Source organism: Aedes albopictus, chromosome 1, assembly GCF_035046485.1.
Source record: "Aedes albopictus strain Foshan chromosome 1, AalbF5, whole genome shotgun sequence".
NCBI classification, from domain to species: Eukaryota; Metazoa; Arthropoda; class Insecta; order Diptera; family Culicidae; genus Aedes; species Aedes albopictus.
Window position 1 is genome coordinate 92,117,112 of NC_085136.1, and position 22,340 is coordinate 92,139,451.

The 22,340-nt window shown below is 39.5% G+C and overlaps 1 protein-coding gene across 1 annotated transcript; it reads right to left on the minus strand.

The window, feature by feature from the left end:
* Window positions 1-931: 931 nt before the first annotated feature.
* LOC134285272 (proton channel OtopLc-like) lies at window positions 932-20,572 on the minus strand. Its single transcript, XM_062845799.1, has 2 exons — window positions 19,588-20,572; window positions 932-1,647 (listed from the first exon to the last, which is right to left on the minus strand). Exon 2 carries the CDS (start codon window positions 1,487-1,489, stop codon window positions 1,007-1,009), a length of 483 nt encoding a protein of 160 aa, XP_062701783.1. The 5' UTR covers window positions 1,490-1,647; window positions 19,588-20,572; the 3' UTR covers window positions 932-1,006.
* Window positions 20,573-22,340: the final 1,768 nt, after the last annotated feature.

Below are 22,340 nucleotides of genomic sequence, written 5' to 3' on the forward strand. Positions count from 1 at the left end.
ACGCCCTTCAAAGGCTTCTGAGATCCCTTTAAATAACCCCCTGAAATTCCCCTGATGTCCTTTGGAATCCCTTTTTTTGGGCTCTCTCAGAATTTTCAGGAAACCTCCTTTGCCCCATCTTAAATGCCCAGGAGCAAGACCTGTTCTCGCGAACTAGATTACCTCATTAAAGCCCAAACTTAATTTGTGCACAAATTTCCCTCTTTTATGCATTTATTAACCCATGCACCCCCAGCCATGTGCATAAAAAGAAGTTTCAGTGTATCATTTTTTTCAGCACTGGTTATAACAATACGTTAAAAATCAAAGTTTTATAGCATGTTAGAACTCACGTATATACACAAAAAGTTCTACTTTAACATTTTCCACAATATTGAATCCTCAGCGATGGACATTGGCTCGATTAGCAATAAATTAGAATCGATTTTCCTGTTCGTTACCACTTATCCACATGCTAGTATCCTTTCCCTCAAGGAATTTCCATTCAATCCACGTACACCTCGTATCCCAGAGAAAAATAAAATATATGCCAGTATTTCAATTCAATTGGCTGCCTTTTTCCGCTTCCATCCCTCATTGGATCCTTCCTTGCCGAAACGGAATTCCAATCAATAAAAAGTAAGTGATATTACCGCCAAGTCGCCCCTTTGTCTGTTCGATCCTTCCAGTATACTGCTGTAGGACACGTACGGTGGTAAATCCCACACGAGAATTCGCTCTTATTTCAGCTTCTTATCATTTAATATGATCATTCATAACGCACCCACATTCGAGCAAATGTTTGGTTGGAATGTTGCAGCTAGGGACTGAGGAAAAAAATATGGGTCAAATATTGCACTTGTTCGTTTAATGCTCCCCTCCGCGTGTGGCTGGCTAAATTGGTCGATTACTGATGTGGCAGGGGTTCCCAAACCTTTGGAGCGCAGCACGGTACCGACCAGTTTGAAATAATACATGCTTCAGAAGGTCGAAACCATCTGCCCTTGACCATTTGAAACAATTGTGTTCACTGTGTCACGATGATTTTTATTAGAAGAGAGTGGGATGCGTTTACTAACCTGTCGTCTATGTCCAGCGTCGGTAGCGGTGGCAACGGCATATCCATCCCAGCGGCGACCGAAGGAATCGGGTGATCTCCCAACTCTGGCATCGGCGGTGGCACCGGTTCCATCTCTTCCATGTCATCATCTAAATCCTCGGGATCTTCAGGAATCACAACGGTTCCCGAATGACTAGTACCGCAAGCGGACATAACCGTAACGTCCGGTATACTGGCGGTGGTGCTGCTTGTGGTGATGGGAACCAGGGTGTTCGGAGTCGTGACGGTCCCCACCGGTGTTTGGCAACTGTGGGGAGCACCTCCCGAAGCCTGGGTCACGACATCTTCGATGTCCGAGTCGATACCCTGGGCAAAGTCCATGTAGAACGAATCGCGGGAGTCGCTCGATCCGCGACGAAGCTTCAACGATAAATCCGGTGAACTATCCATTTTGGGTTTGGGTTTGCACTATTTCGAAACAGAACGAATTATTGCACTTTCACTTGACTCGACTCCGGTCGAGGGTGGTGTGATGAGAGTAATGCACGGTTGTACGCTCGTAGATCCGGTGAATGAAACGAGCCACAGATGGAATGGAAGGACCGGCACTGTGTACGAGATAGTTGATTGTGGTAGAGAAACGGTGATTTAAATGTGTGAGATATTGTAATTTGTAGATCAATTTCTTATTTTAAGAGATGGTAACTCTTTTTTTTTTAATTTTATATGACCATGATGAGATTGAAGAAAAATTGAGAACAAACACAAAAACCTTCATACTTCTCCAAATCAGTGTAATGAGATTTTGTACTTCCAATCCCGCCCTCTAATGCTTATTGCTTATTCTTTGACAGATATGCGTTTGTCTACGACCATTTGCAGTCTTCCTCAGTATTTTGTTTAGTGAAAGTTTAGTCGGTACAAGATGCAAAACTGCATGTACTAATTTAACCTTTAGAAATATTTAGTAGGACAGTTTATCTATAAAGGTTGCTCTGAAATTGCTACGCATATCAGTCCTCAAAAAAGAGACTCGTCAACTCTTGCGTTTGATAAAGCCTACGCTGCATGCTATTGTTCAATATATTTGCAACAGTAAAAATTGTAAGCTTCTTTTATAACATAATAAAACTTGCACGCATACGGCTCGAATGTATTGAAGTTTAACGGAAGAAAAAGACAATGTAAGGCCTGAAGTACACAGGGTCAAATATTTTACAAGGAAAGTACTCAAGAAACAACATCAGTTTGAAACTAATGAAAATTCGATCGAGTCAAACAAGATGTTTCAGCATTGGTTTCTTTTTGGACAAATATTTGACCCTGTGCACTAACAGCTTAGAACTGGCATCATACTTTGACACATTCTCATACCATTGGAACCTCTTTTTATGCTATTGGCTGAGGGAACGTTATTTGAAAATGGGCATACAAAAAAGAATGTTGTGCATTTATTTCGTTAAGGCTTTTATGACGAAAGCGTATTCGCGAGTGCAAGTCTTGCTCATGGGCATTTGAAATGGGGCCAAGGGGACTTCCAAGCAGTTCCCAGAGAGCCCATATAAGAAGGTTCCAAGGCGCTTCAGGGGCATTTCGGGAGCCATTTAAGGACGTTCCATCAGGTTTCCTTGACGTTTTAGACCCTCCTAAGATGTTGGGTTAAGCGCAACACGATGACGTCGTGCATGTTCAGCGAGCCAGTCTGGATCATATTGATCCCAACATCCTACTAAGGTTAATGGGATTTTGGGGATTTCATGGGCGTTTCAAGATGTTTTAAGAGGGTTTTAAGAGGGTTTCAGGAACGTTTCACGGGACTTCATGAGCGATTCAGAGATATCTCAGGAGCCTTTTAAGCGAGTAACAAAAGGGTTTCTGTGATGTTTTCATGCATTTCAGAAAGTTTTAGGGGGTTTCAGCAACGTTCAAACGGTGTTCATAGCATTTCATGGACGTTTCATGGGATTGGGGAAGTTTCATCGGTGTTTCATGGTATTTCAGGTCAGGGTCATATCAGATAGAGGGGGTGTAAGTTTCAGGAACACCCTACAATCAAAAGAGTTTCACGCTCATTTCAATGGAATAATGGAGGTTTAATGGGCGTTTCATGGGGTTCCAAGGGGTTTTGTGAAGAGGTATCCGAAAATCTTTTGAAACAAACCTTATGTAACGCTCATGAGGCCTTTAAAAACTACCGCAAACGCCTCCGTAACGCCTCTAAGACTAGCCAAAAATATTCTGAAACTACCTGAGATGCCACCGAAATCCCCCTAGAACCCCTTCGGACCCCATGTAACGCACCAGAGAAACACAGTAAATGCCTTGTAAACGCCTTTGAAACCAGCGAAAATCCTCTGAAACTTCCTGAAATCCCTCTAAAGCCCCCTAAATCCCTCTCTAGCCCCAAATTATGCATGTAAGACCTTCCCAAAATTCAAAAAGGCCTGCGTAACGTTTCTGATTTCACCGAAAATCATCTGGAACTTCCTGAAATGTCGCCGTAGTCCCCTTGAAATCCCCGCGGACCTCATGTAACGCACCTGAGACTCGACTGAAACCCCCGAAACGCCTAAGTAATGCCTCTGAAATCCACCAAAAATGTTCTGATCCCCGTAGAACCCCTTTGGACCCCATGTAACGCACTTGAGACCCTCTGAAACGTCATCGAAGCGCTCCACATTGGAGTAAATCATATCAAAACCTGATCATAAGTGGAAAAACTCAAAATGAAGTAATTGGATTTTCCGTTGTGTTTTTGTCAAGTGTAGTTATCGTGTAATCGTTTGACAGCTAAGCAGTGTCCAAATGTTTTGTTTACCGTCGTTGGGGGTGAGAATGGGTCAAAAAAGGATACTCAAAAATTAATTGTTAAATAACAAATGCAACTGAAGTCAGAATAACTTTTTATTTGGTGTGTATACTCTTCTATGTGGTAATGATAGTTTAGCAAAAAAGTATCACATTATATGAATTACTTACTAAACTACAAATGATTGAAAATTGACCCAATCTCACCCCTTAGAGGGGGTGAGAATGGGTCAAAGTATTCGAAGTTGCCTATCTAAGAATATAAGTAAATTTTATGGATCATATCTAGTAAATCTATTTAAAATACAATGTAATCATGACGAATAAAAACTTAGGTAATTTTAAAAGATGATAAATCCACCTAAAAAGGCTAATACAACCGAAAAAATGTTGAAATTTGATAAAATAACGTTTGTATGTTGTATCGCCATTTTTAGCCACCATAATCATTCTCATTTAAAGTTTCGACCTCCAAGAGAGGAAAGGGAAGATTACAATGAGGGAGAGACGCATTGAAAGATTGATTAAAAAACACATTATATTTTTAGTATACTGCATAAGAAATGTTTAACCAAACCCTCCGTTATAAACTCTTATGTACATGATCATTGGCCTCTCAAGATAGAGGGTCGTTCAAATATTATGTTACACAACATTTCACACTATTAGACCCTCTCTCGCAATAACATTGAAACGAATATGCACTACACTAAAGGCTAGATGATGATTAGAGGAGCTGTCCAAACGCATGGGTGTATTTTTATAAATGATTTTAGGCACTAAACGTATGAACACGCAACACGCTCGCTTGACACTTCTTCGACATATTTTCGAAAAAAAGCGTGTTTTTATGAAGATACGGTAAACATGGCACGACTTTAAAGTCAAATGGGGACTGGATAACAAGTTAAAATTTTTGTTAAGGTTATGTGCACTCGATAACTTGCTTGACCCAATCTCACCCCCATTCTTAATATTTAGACATAGGGTCGAAAATATTGAATTTTTAAATAAATAGTGCATTGATAGCCCACTTTTTTCATTGCATCAACCAGGTAATACCTACAGCTAACTACTTATAAGAAAATTTACGGTTAGGTGCTTGTGTGGAACATTGCGAAATAGAATTTTTTTCAGAGTGATTTACTAGTAGTTTCATCACATAAGTTTAGCCACAAATTTAACAAAAAATTACTATTGCTAAACATCTAATTCTGCATCATGACGTTTAAAAACATCTCCTCTTTGAAATAATATAAAGTTTTCAATATAAATTAGCGATAGTTGATGAGTTATTCCAAATTTTATGTTTCTCCGTTTTGACCCAATCTCACCCCCCAGACCCATTGTCACCCCCATCGACGGTACGCTTATAATAAGAGGTTTAGTAAAGCTGAATTTTAGCCGTTTTCTTTGATATAACTCACAGCGCGTGCTAGTTTGGACCGTACAAAGTGAATAAACTTAATAGTCAATCAATTCAACGATGCAGTTAGTTAAAGAAGGTTGATGTTGTTATTCTCTTAATTTGAAACCCAAACAAATTGACGTAAAGTTTATATACAACTAGCTGACCCGGCAAACCTTGTATTGCCCAATTCAATTGTGGCTCTTGCACTTATCTATGGTTACATGGTGTAATGTGTAATGTGAAAGAATAGCCTATTTAAAAAAAATCCTTCAGGATTTTTCTCAGATAGTTTGTAGGACGAACTGTTCAAGGAATTGCTGGAAGAACTCCTATTGAAGATTCTACCCAGTCAACACACGATCGCATATGATGTTGGATTTGGATAGGATTCCAAAGTGGAGGCGATATACGCACACTTAACACGTGGTTGAATGGAAGCAGAAGCAGGTACGCATATGACCTCCACTTTAGCATCCTAATCAACATCATATAGTCGGTGTTCAGTCAGAGTGGACTACGCGATTTTTCGGGCAGGTAAAGATAAGCTGAGGAATTCGTTAAACCTGATCTTTTCGACGTTATTTTGATGTAGATTTTTAATTACATAAAAGAATTATAGTATTTCTGAAAATAATGCCAGAGATTTCAAATTTCAAGTGTTTGTAGGACATTTTCCCAAAATCATTGAAAACAGATGGTTCGGTCTGACTTAACGCCGACCATATAAGACTTTGTGTTAGCTGGATAGAGTTCGTAGAGGCATCCCTGGGGACACCTCTAGCATATCTCGTTAAATGTGTTTTTTTTTTTTTTATTCTTAATCACTTAACCTATTTTACAGCTCTTTTGTCCACTTGGGCACTACGTGAGCGATTCCAATTGGACGCTGCACTTACACTTTTGTACAGCGCCTACAAGTATTCTATTCTAATTCAACTGTATCGAACTGGTGCCTTGTGCTGCTTCAACTTTTCTACCCTGTCCACGGTAGAATGATGAGCACGATGATGCTGGTGGTTGGCTGCTGTTCCTTTTCCAGTCGAATTGGGGGTCGTCCATTATGAGTTGCGGTTCGCCGATATCCAAATTCCGGGTCCGTTAGAGCTTCATGCTCCGAAGAGGGTCAGGTGCCAGCTGCTCTCGGGGGGAAGAGCAACTGACGAAAAATTGCAAGTGCCGGGGCTGGGTTCGAACCCATGACCATCCGCTTATGAAGCGAACGTGTGGACCACTGCGCCACGGGCCCCGACTTTTAAATGTGTTATTCAACCAATTCTTCGTTCCTTTGTGGGTTAACGCGGCCGATACCGTACTTCCTGTCGATCTCTACAAACCCACGGTGTGCAACATTGTCTTCTTGTATGCCGTGAGCAAACATTGTATTGGCAATTCAAAGTTGACAGTTGTTGAGGTCACTCGAGCACCGCACTCTAGATTGGTTTTGATGCTTTTGAGTTTTGAGCTTTTCTCTCAGCTCATTTCTGTTTCATTTGTATGAGAGCGCTATGCTTAAAACCTTCTCCAGCCCCAAGAGTACCTACATACAAAATTTCACGTCGATCGGTTCAGTAGTTTCCGAATCCATAGTGGTCAGACAGACAGACAGACAGACAGACAGACAGACAGGCAGACAGACGGAAATCCATTTTTATATAGATAGACTAGCTGACCCGGCAAACCTTGTATTGCCCATTTGGTGATGTATTTTTTTTTACAATCATCTACCGCATTTAATATTATTTCATTGTGTTGTTTTTGAAATTCTTTGCATCTCATGCATATTTCAGTAGTGTCACAGTTTTTTTAAATAAATTATGTATTTTATTTTCCCAACTTTTTATACATCTAAACATAGCCACCCTGAAGTCGAATTGAACCGCGCAAGAAATCATGCCGATCGTTCTAATAGGGTGACAATGGGTATTATCGGCAGGTTTGTTCTCTTCGTCATGGGGGGTTTTTGTCAGCTAAATTGCCTGAAACTTGGCCATATAATTCAGCATAGCTGGGAAGGATTTGAGACCAACTCTGAGTTCAATAGGTTTCAAAAAACCCCCAAAGACGAAAAGAACAAAACGGCCGAGAATAGGCAATTTCCCCTATTTCATCGACTACAAAGGGTATGCAACGTCGTGTATGTATAATAGATCAGATTTTCTACCAGAACATGCTTTTTTCTTGAGAAATATACATTTTGTGTTTGAATTGCCTGAATAAATTCTATCTATTGTTTCATTTTTGTTAACAAAAGGCCACCCTTTCATTACAGTGTACAATTCCTGGAGAAATCTCTGAAGGAATCATTGAAGGAATCCCTGGATTCTTGGAATTATGCATCCGGGAGGATGAGTTCTTAAAAAAATTCCTGAATAAATTGCCGTTGTTATTTCTGAACGAATTACTGGATTAATTTCTGCAAGAATTCCTGAGGAAATTTCTGAATTCCTTGTGGAATTCCCAAAGGTATTCCTGGAAGAGTCCCAGAATCAATTCCTGAAGAAATGCCTGGAGGTACTCCTGGAGGAATGCCTGGAGGTATTCCTAAAAGAATTCCTGGGGGAATTCCTAGTGAGATCCCTAGAAGATTTCCCAGAGAAGCTCCTGAAGGAATGCCTGGAGACATGCCTGTGCCTTGATATTTCTTGAGGGATATCCAGAGAAATTCTTTGGGAAATCTTCAGAGAAATTCCTGGAGGAATTTCTTGAGGTTTTTATGAAGAATCGCTGGATAACTTTCAGGTAAATTCCTGGAGGAATCCTTAAGAAAATCCTGAAGAAATTCCTCGAAGAATTCCTAGTGGAATCAAGATGAATACCTGAAGGAATCACTGGAGGAATTCCTCGAGGAATCCTTGAGAAATCTTCAGAGGAACTACTGAAGGAATCCCTGCAGAAATTCCATTTGGAATTTCCAGAGGAATTTCTGGAGGAATTTCCAGTGGAATTTTCGGAGGAGTTTCCAGAGAAATTTCTGGAGGAATTTCCTGAAGAATTTCTGGAGGAATTCCATGAAAAATTCTTGGAGGCATATCTGGATGATTTATTGGAGGAATCATCAGAAGAAATCATGGAGGAATATCTGGAAGAATCTTTAGAAGAATCCCTGAAGGAATTCCTGGAGGAAATGCTGGTGGGATTCCTGAAGGAATTCCTTGAACCAATTCCTTGATAAATCTCTGGTGGAATCCTTGGAGGAATACCTGGAGGAGAAATTTCTGGAAAAATTCCTCAAGGAAACCCTGGAAGAATTCCCGAAACAATCCCTGGAAAAAATCCTGGAGGAATTACTAAAGAAATTCTTGAAAGAATTTCAAAAAGGAATCCCTGGAGAATTTTCTGGATCAATTCTTGGGATATTTCCTGGAGGTATTCTTGGTGGCCCATATAACCGAGGCGGTAAATGCCCGGGTATTCAGCATGACCATGCTGAGGGTGACGGGTTCGTTTCCCGGTCGGTCCAGGATCTTTTCGTAAAGGAAATTTCCTTGACTTCCTTGGGCATAGTGTATATTCGTGCCTGCCACACGATATACACATGCAAAATGGTCATTGGCAGAGGAAGCTCTCAGTTAATACCTGTGGAAGTGCTCATAGGACACTAAGCTGAGAAGCTGGCTTTGTCCCAGTGAGGACGTTACGCCAAGAAGAGAGAGAGAGACTTATTTTCGTTACTGAGTTAAGGCCAATTTTGTGAAAATGACCATGTAAACCTATATTATACGGCCATTTCTCACAAAATTCTCCTGAAATTTCTTTGCAAAAGCCTTGAAGATCTTTAGATTATCTTCCATGTATCACTTCCCAGAATTACCTCTAGATATTTCTTTGAATTTTTCATTATTGGAACCTCCAGAAATTTCTGCAATAATTCAACTATAAAGCTTCCATGGGTTCCCTTTGAAAGGTATTTAAAAAAAATCAAAATAATTCATGGATTCTAAGGGATCGAAAATCAAAAGTTCATCCAGACATTTCCCAAAGGGTTTCTTTAGAAAATCCTTCATCGACTCCTTCAGAAATTATAACAAAGATTCCTTCAGATTTTTTTCAGGGATTCTTTTGAAAATTTTCCTGGGGATTCCTTCAAAAATGTCTTATGAGATTCCTCTATAAATTTGTCGAAAGACTTACTGCAGAAATTCGGCCTTAAAATCTACCTTAATTTCTTACAGAAACTCCACCGGTATTTTTTTTAAGAGTGTTTCTAGGAATACTGTAACAAATTCGCTAGGGCTTCAGAAACTCCTTCTGCAATAATTATTTTATGTTGATTTCTTGAGTTCCACCTGAAAATCCACCAGGAATAACTTTAAAAATTCTTCTACGTTACAAAAAATCATCGGTATTTCCTTTAGGGATTCCTTAAGAATTTTCTGCATGAGTTTCTTAGAAAATTTATTCAAAGATTCATTTTATAACATTCTTCTATTGTCAGAAAATCTTTCTGATACTCCTTCAAAAAATCGTTCAACTATTTCTTCAGAAATTTCAGAGAGTTCTAGGGGTTCCATCGAAAATTCCCACATGTATGTGTTAAGAAATATCTTCAGAGATTCATTCAGGAAATTCTACAGGAATTCATCCAGAAATTCTTACATCATTACTTTCAGTGATTACGGCAAAATATCCTCCAGCATTCCTGTAATAGTTTACAAAGATATTAATTCAAAATTTTCTCAAAATAATCTTAGATTAAATTTAGCCGGTATTTCTTCTGAGAAAAGCTTCAATAATTTCTCCGCGAATCCTTTGAGAAATTTTAATCAAATAACATTTCCTAGAATACAGAAACTCCATTACAAATATCTTAAGAGTTCTTTCTATGGATCTTTCCATATGCTTATCTTTACGTTTCTCTCGGTATTCAGGATTTTTTTCCCAGAAATTCGTTCACACATTTATTCAAGAATAGTTTTAGAAAATTCTGCATAAATTTTATGAAATGGGATATATCCTATTAATTTCTCATTTTTTTCCAAGAATTCTACCAAGGATTTACCGAGAAGCTTTTCTAGAAAGTTCTCAGGAAATTACTCCTGGGTTTCCCACATAAATAAAGTGCAACATACAGTCCTAAAATGAGAAATTCAAACTGACTCTTCAGGGGAGAGTCCTCCTTCTTGTTCACGGATCTCAGGGTTTCTTTTAAAAATTTCTGCTGCGATTCTTTCTTCTTTTTAGTATTTTAGTAAATTCTTCAGGAATTTCTGCTACAGTTCTTCCAAGGAATTAATTTGAAATTCTTCTAAAAATGTGTTAACAAATCTTGCAGAGATTGCTTTGATTTTTTTTCCTAGAATGTCTCCAGGAATTATTTGAGAAATTCCTTCAGTTATTGCAGTTCTATCAGAAATATCTCCTAGGATGCCTTGAGAAATCCCTGCAGAAATTTTGTTCAAATATTCTTTCAGTAGTTCTTCCAAAAATTACACAAAATATACTGAAGCATTTTTTAGGGAATTTCTGAAGGAGTTTTTAAGAAGCCCCATGGAAATTGTCTCAAAAAAATCTTTTGAAACTCCTGGAGGAACTCCTAGACGACAATTTCTAAAGCAATTTCTAAAGTTATTTTGTGCGCAATTTCTGAATAAATGACTTAGATAACACCAAGGAGATTACCTGAAGAAACACCTTAAGATACACCCGTTATGGTACCGGTGAAATTCTTGAAGCAATCCTTCAATTCACTTCTGAAGGATCCCTGGAAGAACTCATGTAGATGCTTCTTAAAGAATTCTCAGAAAAAATGTTTTTAAAAATCCCAACATTTTTGAAGGAAATCCTGTAGAAACAATAAAAAAGCTCGGAGGAACTCTTTAAACAACCATTGAAGACAACAAAAATATATTTTTTTTTAAATAATCTTTATATAATGCCTGGAAGAACTCATAAAACAAATTCTTCAAAATTGTCATGAGAATTCTGCCGGACTTGCTAAGTGAAACTTTGGAATAAAAATCAGTAAGAATCCCCGAAGGAATGTCTGGATGAATACCTGAAGGATCTACTGAAACCCCTGAAGGAACTTCCAGAAAAATCTCTTGAGAATGCTCTTGAAAAATTTACAAATACATGCCCGACAAAGTCCCTAGATAAATGGTGTCAGACCTCAAGAAACCTCTGGAAAAATTCAAGCAATCATTTCTAAAAAAAAAACAATTGAATTCAAAAATAAAAACCATAGAGGGATTCCCGTAAAAATCTTCGAAACTTTGTGAAATAATTTCTCCTGGAATTGCATCTTCTGAAGAAACGTTTTGAGGAATTCCTGGAGAAATCCCTTGAGAAATTACTAGAAGAATTTCTTGATAAAATTCTAGAAGAATGTTCGTAGAAATTCCAAAGAAAAGCCTTTGGGAAAAATCTGACAACATTTCTGGAGAAATTTCTTCGAAGAAAAATATGAAAGCATTCAGGCATGTTCTTACGTATCAGTCTTTTAATAAATTTCCTACAGTACCACTTAAGGAATCCTAGAAGGAATTTCGGAAGAAATTTCTAAGCAATCTCGTGAACCAGTTTCAAGATAAATCTTTACAGAAATTTCTTAACAAACTTTCAAATTTGCAAAGAAATCCATGGAGAGGGATGCATTTTGAGGGGGTTTTTCAAAGAAATCCTTAACCATCTTTGTGCATTCACTGATGCTCACCACATTGACATAGTGTACGTTCAGCATGTCTATTAGGGTCATAATGACCCCAATGCAAGACTAGGGTTAAAGGGGTACTGACTAAGACCATTCTAAGAAATCCAGTGAGAATCTTCATTCCGTAAACACTCCAGCAAATCGATAAATATTCAAATTAATCCAAAATCTCCAAAGAAATTTCTGGCACCGGCCCTGGAGGTAATGATGAAGATTTTTATAGAAATTTTCAGAAGGTATAAATAGAGTTCTCTTCCACTATGCATACAGAAAAAAAATGAAATAATAATGCATGGCAATCTCCGAAATATCTCTTAAATATGAAAAAAAAACACGCATGGTATGTGGGCTTCGTGGCCGAGCGGTTAGCGGCATCAGTCGTTTAGGTGTCTTGTGAGCCTCGGAGTGTGTGTTCGATTCCCGTTGGCAAACGTGTTCAACACCAGCGAGTTTGCGACAGTAACGGAAAAACAACCTAGCTCCAAAGGGTTCTCTCTCGTTTGTCGGGTGAAGATGACTGCGTCCAGATTTTAGAACTATTGTGATATACCCTTTTGATGTGAGGTACGCAAGTATTCTCAGTAACATGTTTGTCACTGAGATACCTTGGTATCGTCTGAACTCAAGACCATCTATTATTGATGAATAGAGATCCTAAGTTACAGTATTCGACTCCCCCATTCTGGCGAGACTAGCTTTATAAAGCCAACCACGTCAGCTCCAAAGGGTTAAGCCACCCAGAAGTTTCTCGAAGCCCCCTGAAACCTCGAGATAGGTAACCCCTGGAACACTTTGAAACACATTGAAACCCCTCTCGAAACACCCTGAAACTCCCAAAAACTCGAGGGAAATTTTTCTGGAGAAACTCAAAGAGCAACCCCGGAATAAACTTCAGGATGAAATCCTCAGAAAATTTCTAGAGGAATTTCTGTTGATGTTCTGCAAAAAAAAATCTATTAGGAGGAATCTCTGAAAACTTTAGGAGAGACTCCTGGATAATCTTCAGGAAAAACTTTTGGAAAGATGCTGGGAGAAACTCTAGGAAGAGTTTCTTAGGAAACTCATGGGACACATCTTGGAAAATTTGGGAGAAACTACCGAAAAATCTTCAGGAGAAATTTTAGCGGCAACTCCGGGTGAAACTTCACGAGCATTTTCTAGATAATCAGCTGTAAGATTCCATGAAGGAGCTTCTGGATAGATTTACTAGAAGAGAATCTTGGGAAATCTGCTTGTTCAATTCCTGGGGAACATCCAGAAGGAATTCCTGATGAAACTCTTAGAGTAATCTCACACTTAACTTCAGCAGGAACGCCTTAAGAACAGTAGGAGGAAGACACTTCATAAAGAATTTCAGAAGCAATGCTATAAGCTATTGCAGTAAGAATTTCCATAGGAATTCCTGTAGAAGCTCCAGGAGCAACTCTAAAGGGAACTCCGGGAGCAAATTGTGAAGAAACTCTAGAAATGACCCCAGAAGAAACATCAGAAGGAACGCCTGGAGAAACTCTGCTCCATGAACTGATGGAGAAATTCAAGAGAGAGTCTCTAAAGAAACTGTAACACTCGGAGGAGCTCGAAGAGAAACTCCTGAACATTCCCGAACAAACTTCTGAAGAAACGACTTGAAAAAAATCTTGGCAGAACTACTCGGGAGGTCTCAGTGAACTCTTGCAGGAATTACTAGAAAAAAACCAGGTGCAAATTCATGAGAAACTCAAGAGTTTCTAAGATTAGAAACATTCCAGGAGAAACTTCACTTTAAACAAAAAAAAACAAAAGGAATTTCTGGAAAAATATTAGAAGAAACTCCTGGTAAAACTTCATAAGGGATTGCTGGAGGAACTCCAGAAGGAATCTCTGGAGAAACTCCAGAAGGAATCTCTGAAGAAACTCTAGGAGAAATTCTAGAAACAAGTTCAGGAGAAACTTCAAAAGTAATTCCTAGAGAAACTGCTGGAAGATCTCATGAAGGAGGTACTGGAGAAACTTTAAAGTAACCCAAGGAGGAAGTTTTGGGAACACTCCAAGTGTAATTCCTGGGAAACATTCTAGGAGGAATTTTAGATAAAACTGCATGAGAAATTTCACAATTAATTTTAGCAGGAACTCCTGAAGAACTCTAGGAGAAATCGCTGGGGCACTTCTGAGAGGAAATTCAGAAGAAACTTCATAAAGTACTTTAGGAGCAAAGCTACAAGCAACTCCTAAATGAACTTTTTTTTTAATTCCTATAGAAACTCCAGGCGAATCTACAAGAGGAATTCCGGAAGCAAACTGTGGAGAAACTCTAGAAAAAAAATCCAGGAGAAATGTCAGGAAGAACTCCAGGAGTAATGCCCACAGAAACTCCTGATAAATCTATAGGATTCTGTAGGAATTTCTCATTCATGTTTTTCTCCTTGAAAAAAAAAAATAAAAAATAAAATGAAAAGTGAATATATAAAGAAACAAAAAAAAATAGGAAAATGGAGAAACTCTTGGAGAAACTCTACGAGGAATCTCTGGAGAAGCTGCATGTGTTACACTCAAAGGGAAACTCCTTAAACAAAATCTTGAGAAAAGTAGTTTTTAAAAAAATCTTACAAAAATGATTGGAGAGCAGAGATGGAAATGGTCTCATTGTGATACCAACACAAAGTTTACCCATGATTCCGAGAGTAAGCCGTGTGTGACTTTATTGACACCCACCTACGTCGTGAGTACTAAGCAAAGGGAAGACAAAAACACTCACACGTTCTTTATTCATGAAGAGCTATTGGAGGTACAGAGAGTGTATTTTAGTGAAGAATTGCCAGTGAAGTAAATACAAATACGTTTTTAATCAAAATGCAAACAGCTCAGACTTGCTTCGCTAATCACAGGCGAGTGCGTACTTCGCTTACTCACGAGTAAACAAGTGCGGATATTCTCGAGCCCCGTTGTTCACTTGTAAGTTTGTTTTGCGTTTGCGTCTGCTCAGCTACAATCTTCATCATTTTCCGTTCCTGTTGGAAAGATACCAAAGAAACACCTGCAGGAGTTCCTGGAGAAACCCCCGCGCGTAGCAAATGCAAAAAAAAACCTAATTAATCCACCTAGCGGTGATGGCGTCTTCCTCGTGCCTTCGAAAACACATTTCAACAAAACTCAACTGACATGTAGATGAATATCGCACATTCATACGTTAAACAAAAATCCAATACATGGCACCAGAAATCATATCGTTTATGTAGCTTTGATGTTTGCGCCTATATGTCTTAAGGACATATATGAGCGAATCCAAAGATGGCCGTCACAATGGCTGCCTTGCAAATACCGAAAGCACGAATCTTGTTTTCGTTTTCGGGCGTTTTGTGGATGACGAGATCGGTGCTCTCAAAAATGCTAGTCAAAAATGCACCTGGACTCTCTCCCATTTCACCATAACAAAAAGCCGCTATCTTGAACTTTGAGCCGCAATTTTGGATTTAAGTCCGTCATCTTGACTATTCTCGTCTTTAATTTTAGACTCCACATTTCTTCCCCATACCAGATATACCCATATGGCATGGTTTTAGAGCCCAGAACTCCATTGAACAGTCACCATCTGGTCACCATTTTTTGGAGTCCACAATTCGTCCCTATATCAAATAAACCCATATGACACGGATTTAGAGCTTAAAACGCCATTAAACAGCCACCATCTTGAATTTGGAGCCGTCATCTTGGTGTTTGGGCCACCAATTTGCATATTGCGGTCGCCATTTTTTACTACAGGCCAAATATACCCATATTACATGCAGTTAGGGTATAAAACTGCTTTAAACAGCGTCTTGAATTTGAAGCCACCATTTTGGATTTTAGATCGCCCTCTTGGAAATTGTGGTCGCCATTTTTGGACTCCGGATATCTTCCTTATACCAAATATACCCATTTTTCATAGTTTTAGGGCCTAAAACTCCATTAAACAGCCTCCATCTTGATTTGAAGCCGCCAATTTTAATTTTAGACCGCTATCTTGGATATTCAGGCTGCCATTTTTGGACTCCGGACATTTTCCCCATACAAAATATACCCTTCTTGCATGGTTTCAGGGCCTAAAACTCCGTTATACAGCCACCATCTTGAATTTAGAGCCGACATTTTGTATTTTAGACCGCTATCTTGGATATTTAGGTGGCCATTTTTGGACTCCGGACACCTTCCCCATACAAATTATAACCATATTGCATGGTTTTAGAGTCAAAAACTCCACTTTACAACCAACATCTTGAATTTGGAGCCGCCATCTTCGATATTTAGGCCACCATTTTTGGACTCCCGACATCTTGCCCATACAAAATATACTCTTATTGCATGGTTTTAGAGCCATAAGCTCCACTAAACAACCGCCATATTGAATTTGGAGCCGCCATCTTGAATTTGAGTCTACCATCTTGGATACTCAGATCGCCATTTATGGTCTCCAGACATCTTCCCCATACAAAATATACCCAAGTTACATGGTTTTAGTGCCTAAAACTCCATTAAACAGCCGCCATCTTGAATTGGAGGCGCCATCTTGGATTTTAGACCGCCATCATGGATATTATAGTTGCCATTATTGGACTCCAAACATCTTCCCTATACAAAATATGCTCATATTGCATGGTTTAGGGCTTAAAACTCCATTATACAACCGTCATCTTGAATTTGGAGCCGCCATTTTGGATTTTAGACCGCCATCTTGAATTTTGGACCGACATCGTGAAATTTTCGGTCTCCTGTGTTAATATCCGCACAAAATTTGTCAACCATGCTGAAGGTTACAAAAATCGCCGCAGTTTGATATGTCGCATGATGCGGCTTGGTCGGGGACTTGGTTCAGTTTTATATGTGGCCAGTTCTACCGGTGCTGATCCGGATCACTCAAATGGCCATAACTCCGGAACGCCTTGACCGATCCGGACCATTTTTAATAGCAAACAATGCGGTAAAATTCCGGTTCTATTCGAGCTATAATCCGAAAAATCGGCCAATGGGAAGTGCCTTAAAAGTGAGTGACCTTTTTGTACACAGACATACATACACACATACACACATACAGACTAGGCCTGTCCACCTTTTCAAAAATGTTCTCGGATTCTCAAGTCCACCCCCATATTTTGATTGAAAACTGGTCAAAACTTCAGCCAAATCCATTGAAATTAAGAGGTGCATCAAATCAATTTTGTGTTTTTCGACTATTTTTGAACTTCAAAAAATCATAACTACACTAAACTTGTCAAAACTTAATTCTTCCGGCATAAATTGAAAGCTATACTTGTTTGCTACAAGTTCTCCGAACAACGAATGCCAATAAAATTGTAGGAAAAATGAGTAATCATCACATTTGTAACCAGAAAAACCTTAAAAAGTTGATTTTTTGATAGTGTTTGTTCTGGAAAACCCTAATATACGAAATATGTCTGTATTACAGACATCATCTCAATTCGTCGAACTGAGTTGATTGGTATATATGACTTGACCCTCCGAGCCTTCTATCGAAAATTCGTTTTTTGAGTGAATATATAGCCTTTCAGTACACTTTGGTGTACGAGAAAGGCAAAACTAGAGGAAAAACTATAGAAAACATCATCAGAAGGTGAAATTCTGGAAGAAACACCTGGCGATACTTCAGAAGGAATTGCTGGAGAAATTCTACGAAGAAACTCTAGATGTAATACCAGAAGAAACTCCAAAAGAAACTCTAGGAGAAATTCCAAATAAAACTGTAGTAGTACTCTTTGAATGATATCTAGGATGAACTCCGCATAGGGTAGGTAATCAAAAGTTGAACCAAATTGCGGCTTTCCGAAGTAGCGCAAATTTTGAGTGATTTTTTCTCCCACATGGAAATAATTTACTACGACAAAATCTTATGTACATAAAAGCCACGGGTATATGCTTCCTGTTAAGTGGTAAAAAGTTTGTATTTGCACCGAAGTTCATTGAAAAATTCGATTATTCGTCAACAATGATTTTAATCTTAATTTGAACCATCGTAATCATAATTTGAACCAATTTTAATCTTAATTTGAACTACTGGCGGCAGCAGCTCGAGCATCTTCCAAAACACATGGATCTGCTAATTCCCATAACTATTTTTCATTAGGCAGTGGAATTTCAACTAAGAATGTTCTAAACTCTTCAGGAACTTGGAAACAAAATTTGAAATGTTTCATCCCCCAAGAGTAAACAAAGCAACCACTAGCGCAGTCTGCAGGCCAACACTGGAAGCTCGCCCCGTTTATTAGTTCAAATTTAGATTACAAATGGTTCAACTTAAGATAACATTCTCCAAGTAAGAAATACTAAAATTTGATAATTTTATGTCAAATAAGGTGGAATATTACTGGCTGATTCTACGAGAAATAAGCTTTCATTTGACATGTTTACATATTGCGTGTGATACAATGCATGAGCTGTACGAGTGCACCGAAAATGTGCTTTCTCTGGGGGGAAATGGGTGAAATCACAATGGTTTTTCAATTGCCTGTTTTCCATGACAAAAACGCTTTTTTTAATGCTTTCAAAGTCCATGTTATCAGGTCATATTACGGAAAGCTGTTTAACATCTTTTTCGGGACAATATTTGCCTAAAATGTACGTTGTTTTAATGAATTTCGAAATGGTTCAAATTAAGATTACAATTTGACTAGTTCAAAGTTGGATTTCTTACCCTACTGATCTCCAGGAAAATATCTATGAGAATCTTATAAAGAAAATTTTGCAGAAATAAGAAGGAGAAACTTCAAGTAGTGTTCCTAGAGAAACTTCAAGAAGTGCTCCTAGAGAAATTCCTAGAAAACCTCCAGCAGGAACTGCAGGAACAACTCCAGAAGAAAACTCAAGTGACTCTCTAATTAAGTTTCTAGAAAAAAGACTGGAGGAACTCCTAGGAAAACGTGTATAGGAATTCCTGGAGAAACCCCGGAGGCAAGTTCTGGAGAAGCTCAAAGAAAGCAGTCCTCGAAAACCTTCAGAAGAATCCCAATGGAATTCCTTAATCCTTAGACACCCTATGATACGCTATGAGACCCGCCTAATCTCCCTTTAACCCCTCCTAAACCCTCTTGAATCTCTCCTGAGTAGAATCCATAATCCTGTATTTCTCATGAAATAAAATTCCTAGGGCAATTTTTAGAAACATCAGTCAGTGAAAAGCTTAAGCCAAAAAACACGATGAGTTTGCATTGGAATTCAGGTTTGAATCCTCTGACTGAAGTTCAGGATAAAACCCATTGATGCAACCCTAAGCAATTTCTACTAGGGAGCCATCTCAATATTTGGAAGTATCCTTGATCAAACCCCTGAAATAGTTTCTTTTTGAATTTCGAGGAAAGAATCCCAGAGAAAGCCTTAGTGGAAATTAAAATCTCCGTGAAAAAAGAAACAATTGGAATAACATTCAATTAGTTTATGCTTAAATTTGAATGGGATTTTTAGTGCATTCCAGCACAAATTTTGTATTCAGCGGTGTAATAGTCAAAATATATTTGATTTGAGCAGGTTTATTTTATTCGTCTTGAAACTGGTTTCTTATTTAAATATAGTTGCACTCTCAAGGCTCCCTGTTACTATGCGAATTACAAAATTTGTTTTTGAATACCTCAAATAGATGTTTTGGGTATACAACAGAGTTACCATCTCACAAAAGAAAATCTTCTTGGACACAAAGCAAATGCATCAACATCTTACTTCGAACATAGCGCGCGTCCGAGATGTCCTTACGCACCCACACTTGTGTGAGTCTTCACACTTTTCCTGTTATCACTGACGTCACAAACACATTGCTCCCTCACACTTGATTAACTGCTGTTCAGCTTTCACTTCCTGGCTGCTTCGACTGTGTTCCGCCTTGGCTTATCTGTGTGTGCTTATCGCACTGCAAATCCGGAGAAAGTCGTCGTCATAGTCCTCGTATCATCGAATAACCCCGATAGACACTACCGTTTCCAAGCAGAGCGGGAGCGATATCCGCCGAGTTCCCAGACTCCGACGTTTTCACTACATCCGTCTGTAGTACTATCGTAGTACACTCCTTGGACCACCGCCCTCTCTTCACCTTCAGCCAGTTATCTTTCCTCTCCCCTTTGGGGCGCTTTTACTAGATTTTCTTCCTACGAGGACAAAATTTTCATCTGCTGCTCCACCACCGCAATTTAATTTTCAAAATATGAACTCACATGCACCGATATCGACACAAAATTCCACCACAGCCGCCAACAACTTTCCCATATCCGGGTGGCGGAGAAAACTCAATTATGCACAGCCGACAATTGCATTTTCCACAACACGACACCCCCAACGGTGCCCTAGGGGGCTTCCGGCCCCAACCGAACTGCTTCCCTCCAAATCAATCCAAAACCGTCCCAAACGACCTCGGCAGTAAATCCACTTTTTTGCTTCCACCCTCAACTCGGCCAACTTGGAGGATCCTTGACTGGAACTGAACTAAATCTCTGTGGGCAACACACTCGACACTGGCACTTCAAAGGACCGATTCACCCAAACGGCGACCCTCTGCTACAACATATCTATCCTGAAATAGTGGCAGACAGAACCGATTGAAGAAAAAAAAAATCGTCAGCCACACTAACTCGAACTAGGGGAACAAAGCTGAGATGCTGCCAATGCTACTCGGAGCAGAACCACGACGATACTGACTGACCCGTTTTCCAGACTCTGCTGCTGGCTGGTGTGGATTATCGGAACGACACTGACTGAGCCAACCTAGGCACTACTCTGTGACTGGGTGACGGTCCAAACATACAGTGACGGAACGGGACGACGACGGGGGGATGAACAACACTCTCCAAAACTCTCTCAGCCTCTCACATTCAGAACAAATTGGAAAATTGTGACAAGAAGCGTGCGATGGGGAACCGTTGAAGTTGCTCTCCGAAGGATTTCCATTCTCCACAGGGAAATTTTGCAACCCTGCGCGCGGGAAAAAATGGCAAACGGTGAGAGATATCCTTTTCGGTACTCTGGAGAGCGACGAGCTCTCTCAATTTCCAACTGAAAAGGCGAAAATTTCAAAACATTTTCATGTGTGCCACAGTCTGAGAAGAAAGTATGACGAAAATGGGGGAGAGCTACTACGGGGCCCTATCCATCTCTATGCTGGATGGAATTGATGATGACGATGACAGTTTTTGTGTGTGAATGAACGGCGGTGAGCGAGGGTCGAGAAAGGGAAACTCCAACAACTAACTGTGTGTGCGCGCGCTCGATGAAAGAGCACAAACTTGGCCATTTCTAATGGTTTATTGCGTCCAAATTTTATGACTCATGTGGTGGAAGATGATGCAGAAGAGACAATATTTGGTCAATGATTCTAAAAGATGCCGAAGTTGTTGCAATACTGGGAATAGTGCAGATATGATAAAGGGATTATCGAAGGGTTTTCTCAGAAGTTCAGAATCTGTTTGTTTTACTAGAGTACACATTGTGGAGTTCAGTGTAATTCGTGGTGTCGCTGCTAGCCAAAAGCAAGATGTCGCTTTTGTCTGCTTCGATTAGGAGCACATAATCAGTAGATACTTAGTTGGATACTGATGGGTGACCTCATTCCATATTATTAAAATAGTAAACAGTAGCCGTAAGTCTACGCCGAATAAGACATCCGCCTCTACTGTTCTCGGCCCTAGGCCAATCGCTTCCAGTCGCCCCGAACTTTTAGAGTCCTTAGGCGCTATCCATAAACTACGTAGACACAATTTTGGTCATCTTAGATGACCCCCTCCCTCTTTCCCCTTGAAGACTTTTGTCCATTCATTTTTCGGGATTTGTATGTAGCGTAGAGTTTGGCCAGAACCCCCCTTCGGCTGAGAGACGAACCAGCCAAGGGCTGAAAGTCTCTTTAATAAAGACAAATCAATCAACCCCCTTTCCTCTTCCCGTACTTTATGGACAGGCCCTTAAGTCTTCCTCAGCTGCAAAAAGAATATGTGCCACCCAAGAAGCCGATGACTCCTTCTCAAGTAACACACTTATCACAGAAGAGTCATGGCGGCGCAGGTTTTTGTTGCGCAGAAATCACTAAGACTCAAGTCTATCAAATAAATACTTACTTGCTAGAAGTGTGTTATTTGGGTTTCTGTTGAATATAGTTGTAGCTTGGTTTTCTTGTGGTATACTAGCTACGTGCCCAGCCCACCGTATCCTGCCATGTTTTATTGGTTTCAGTATATCCATCTCGTTGGTAAAATTCGTAGTTCATGCGACGTCGTTAGATGCCGTCCTTCTGTCTACCGCCAAACATTATTAGCAGGACTTTACGTTCGAAGATACCAAGGGCCCCTGATCAGCTTATCTTAATGTCCACGATTCTAGGCCGTACAATGCGACTGGAAGAATCATAGTATTCATTTACTTTTTTTAGTGTTACATTGATAGGCTCAGTGTACCAGTTATGGCTATAGTACCTCAAATTCGCCATAGTTGAT

What these genes read in the sequence shown, in the direction of transcription:
- LOC134285272 (XM_062845799.1), bottom strand. Translation starts at nt 1,489, where the DNA reads ATGGATAGTTCACCGGATTTATCGTTGAAGCTTCGTCGCGGATCGAGC.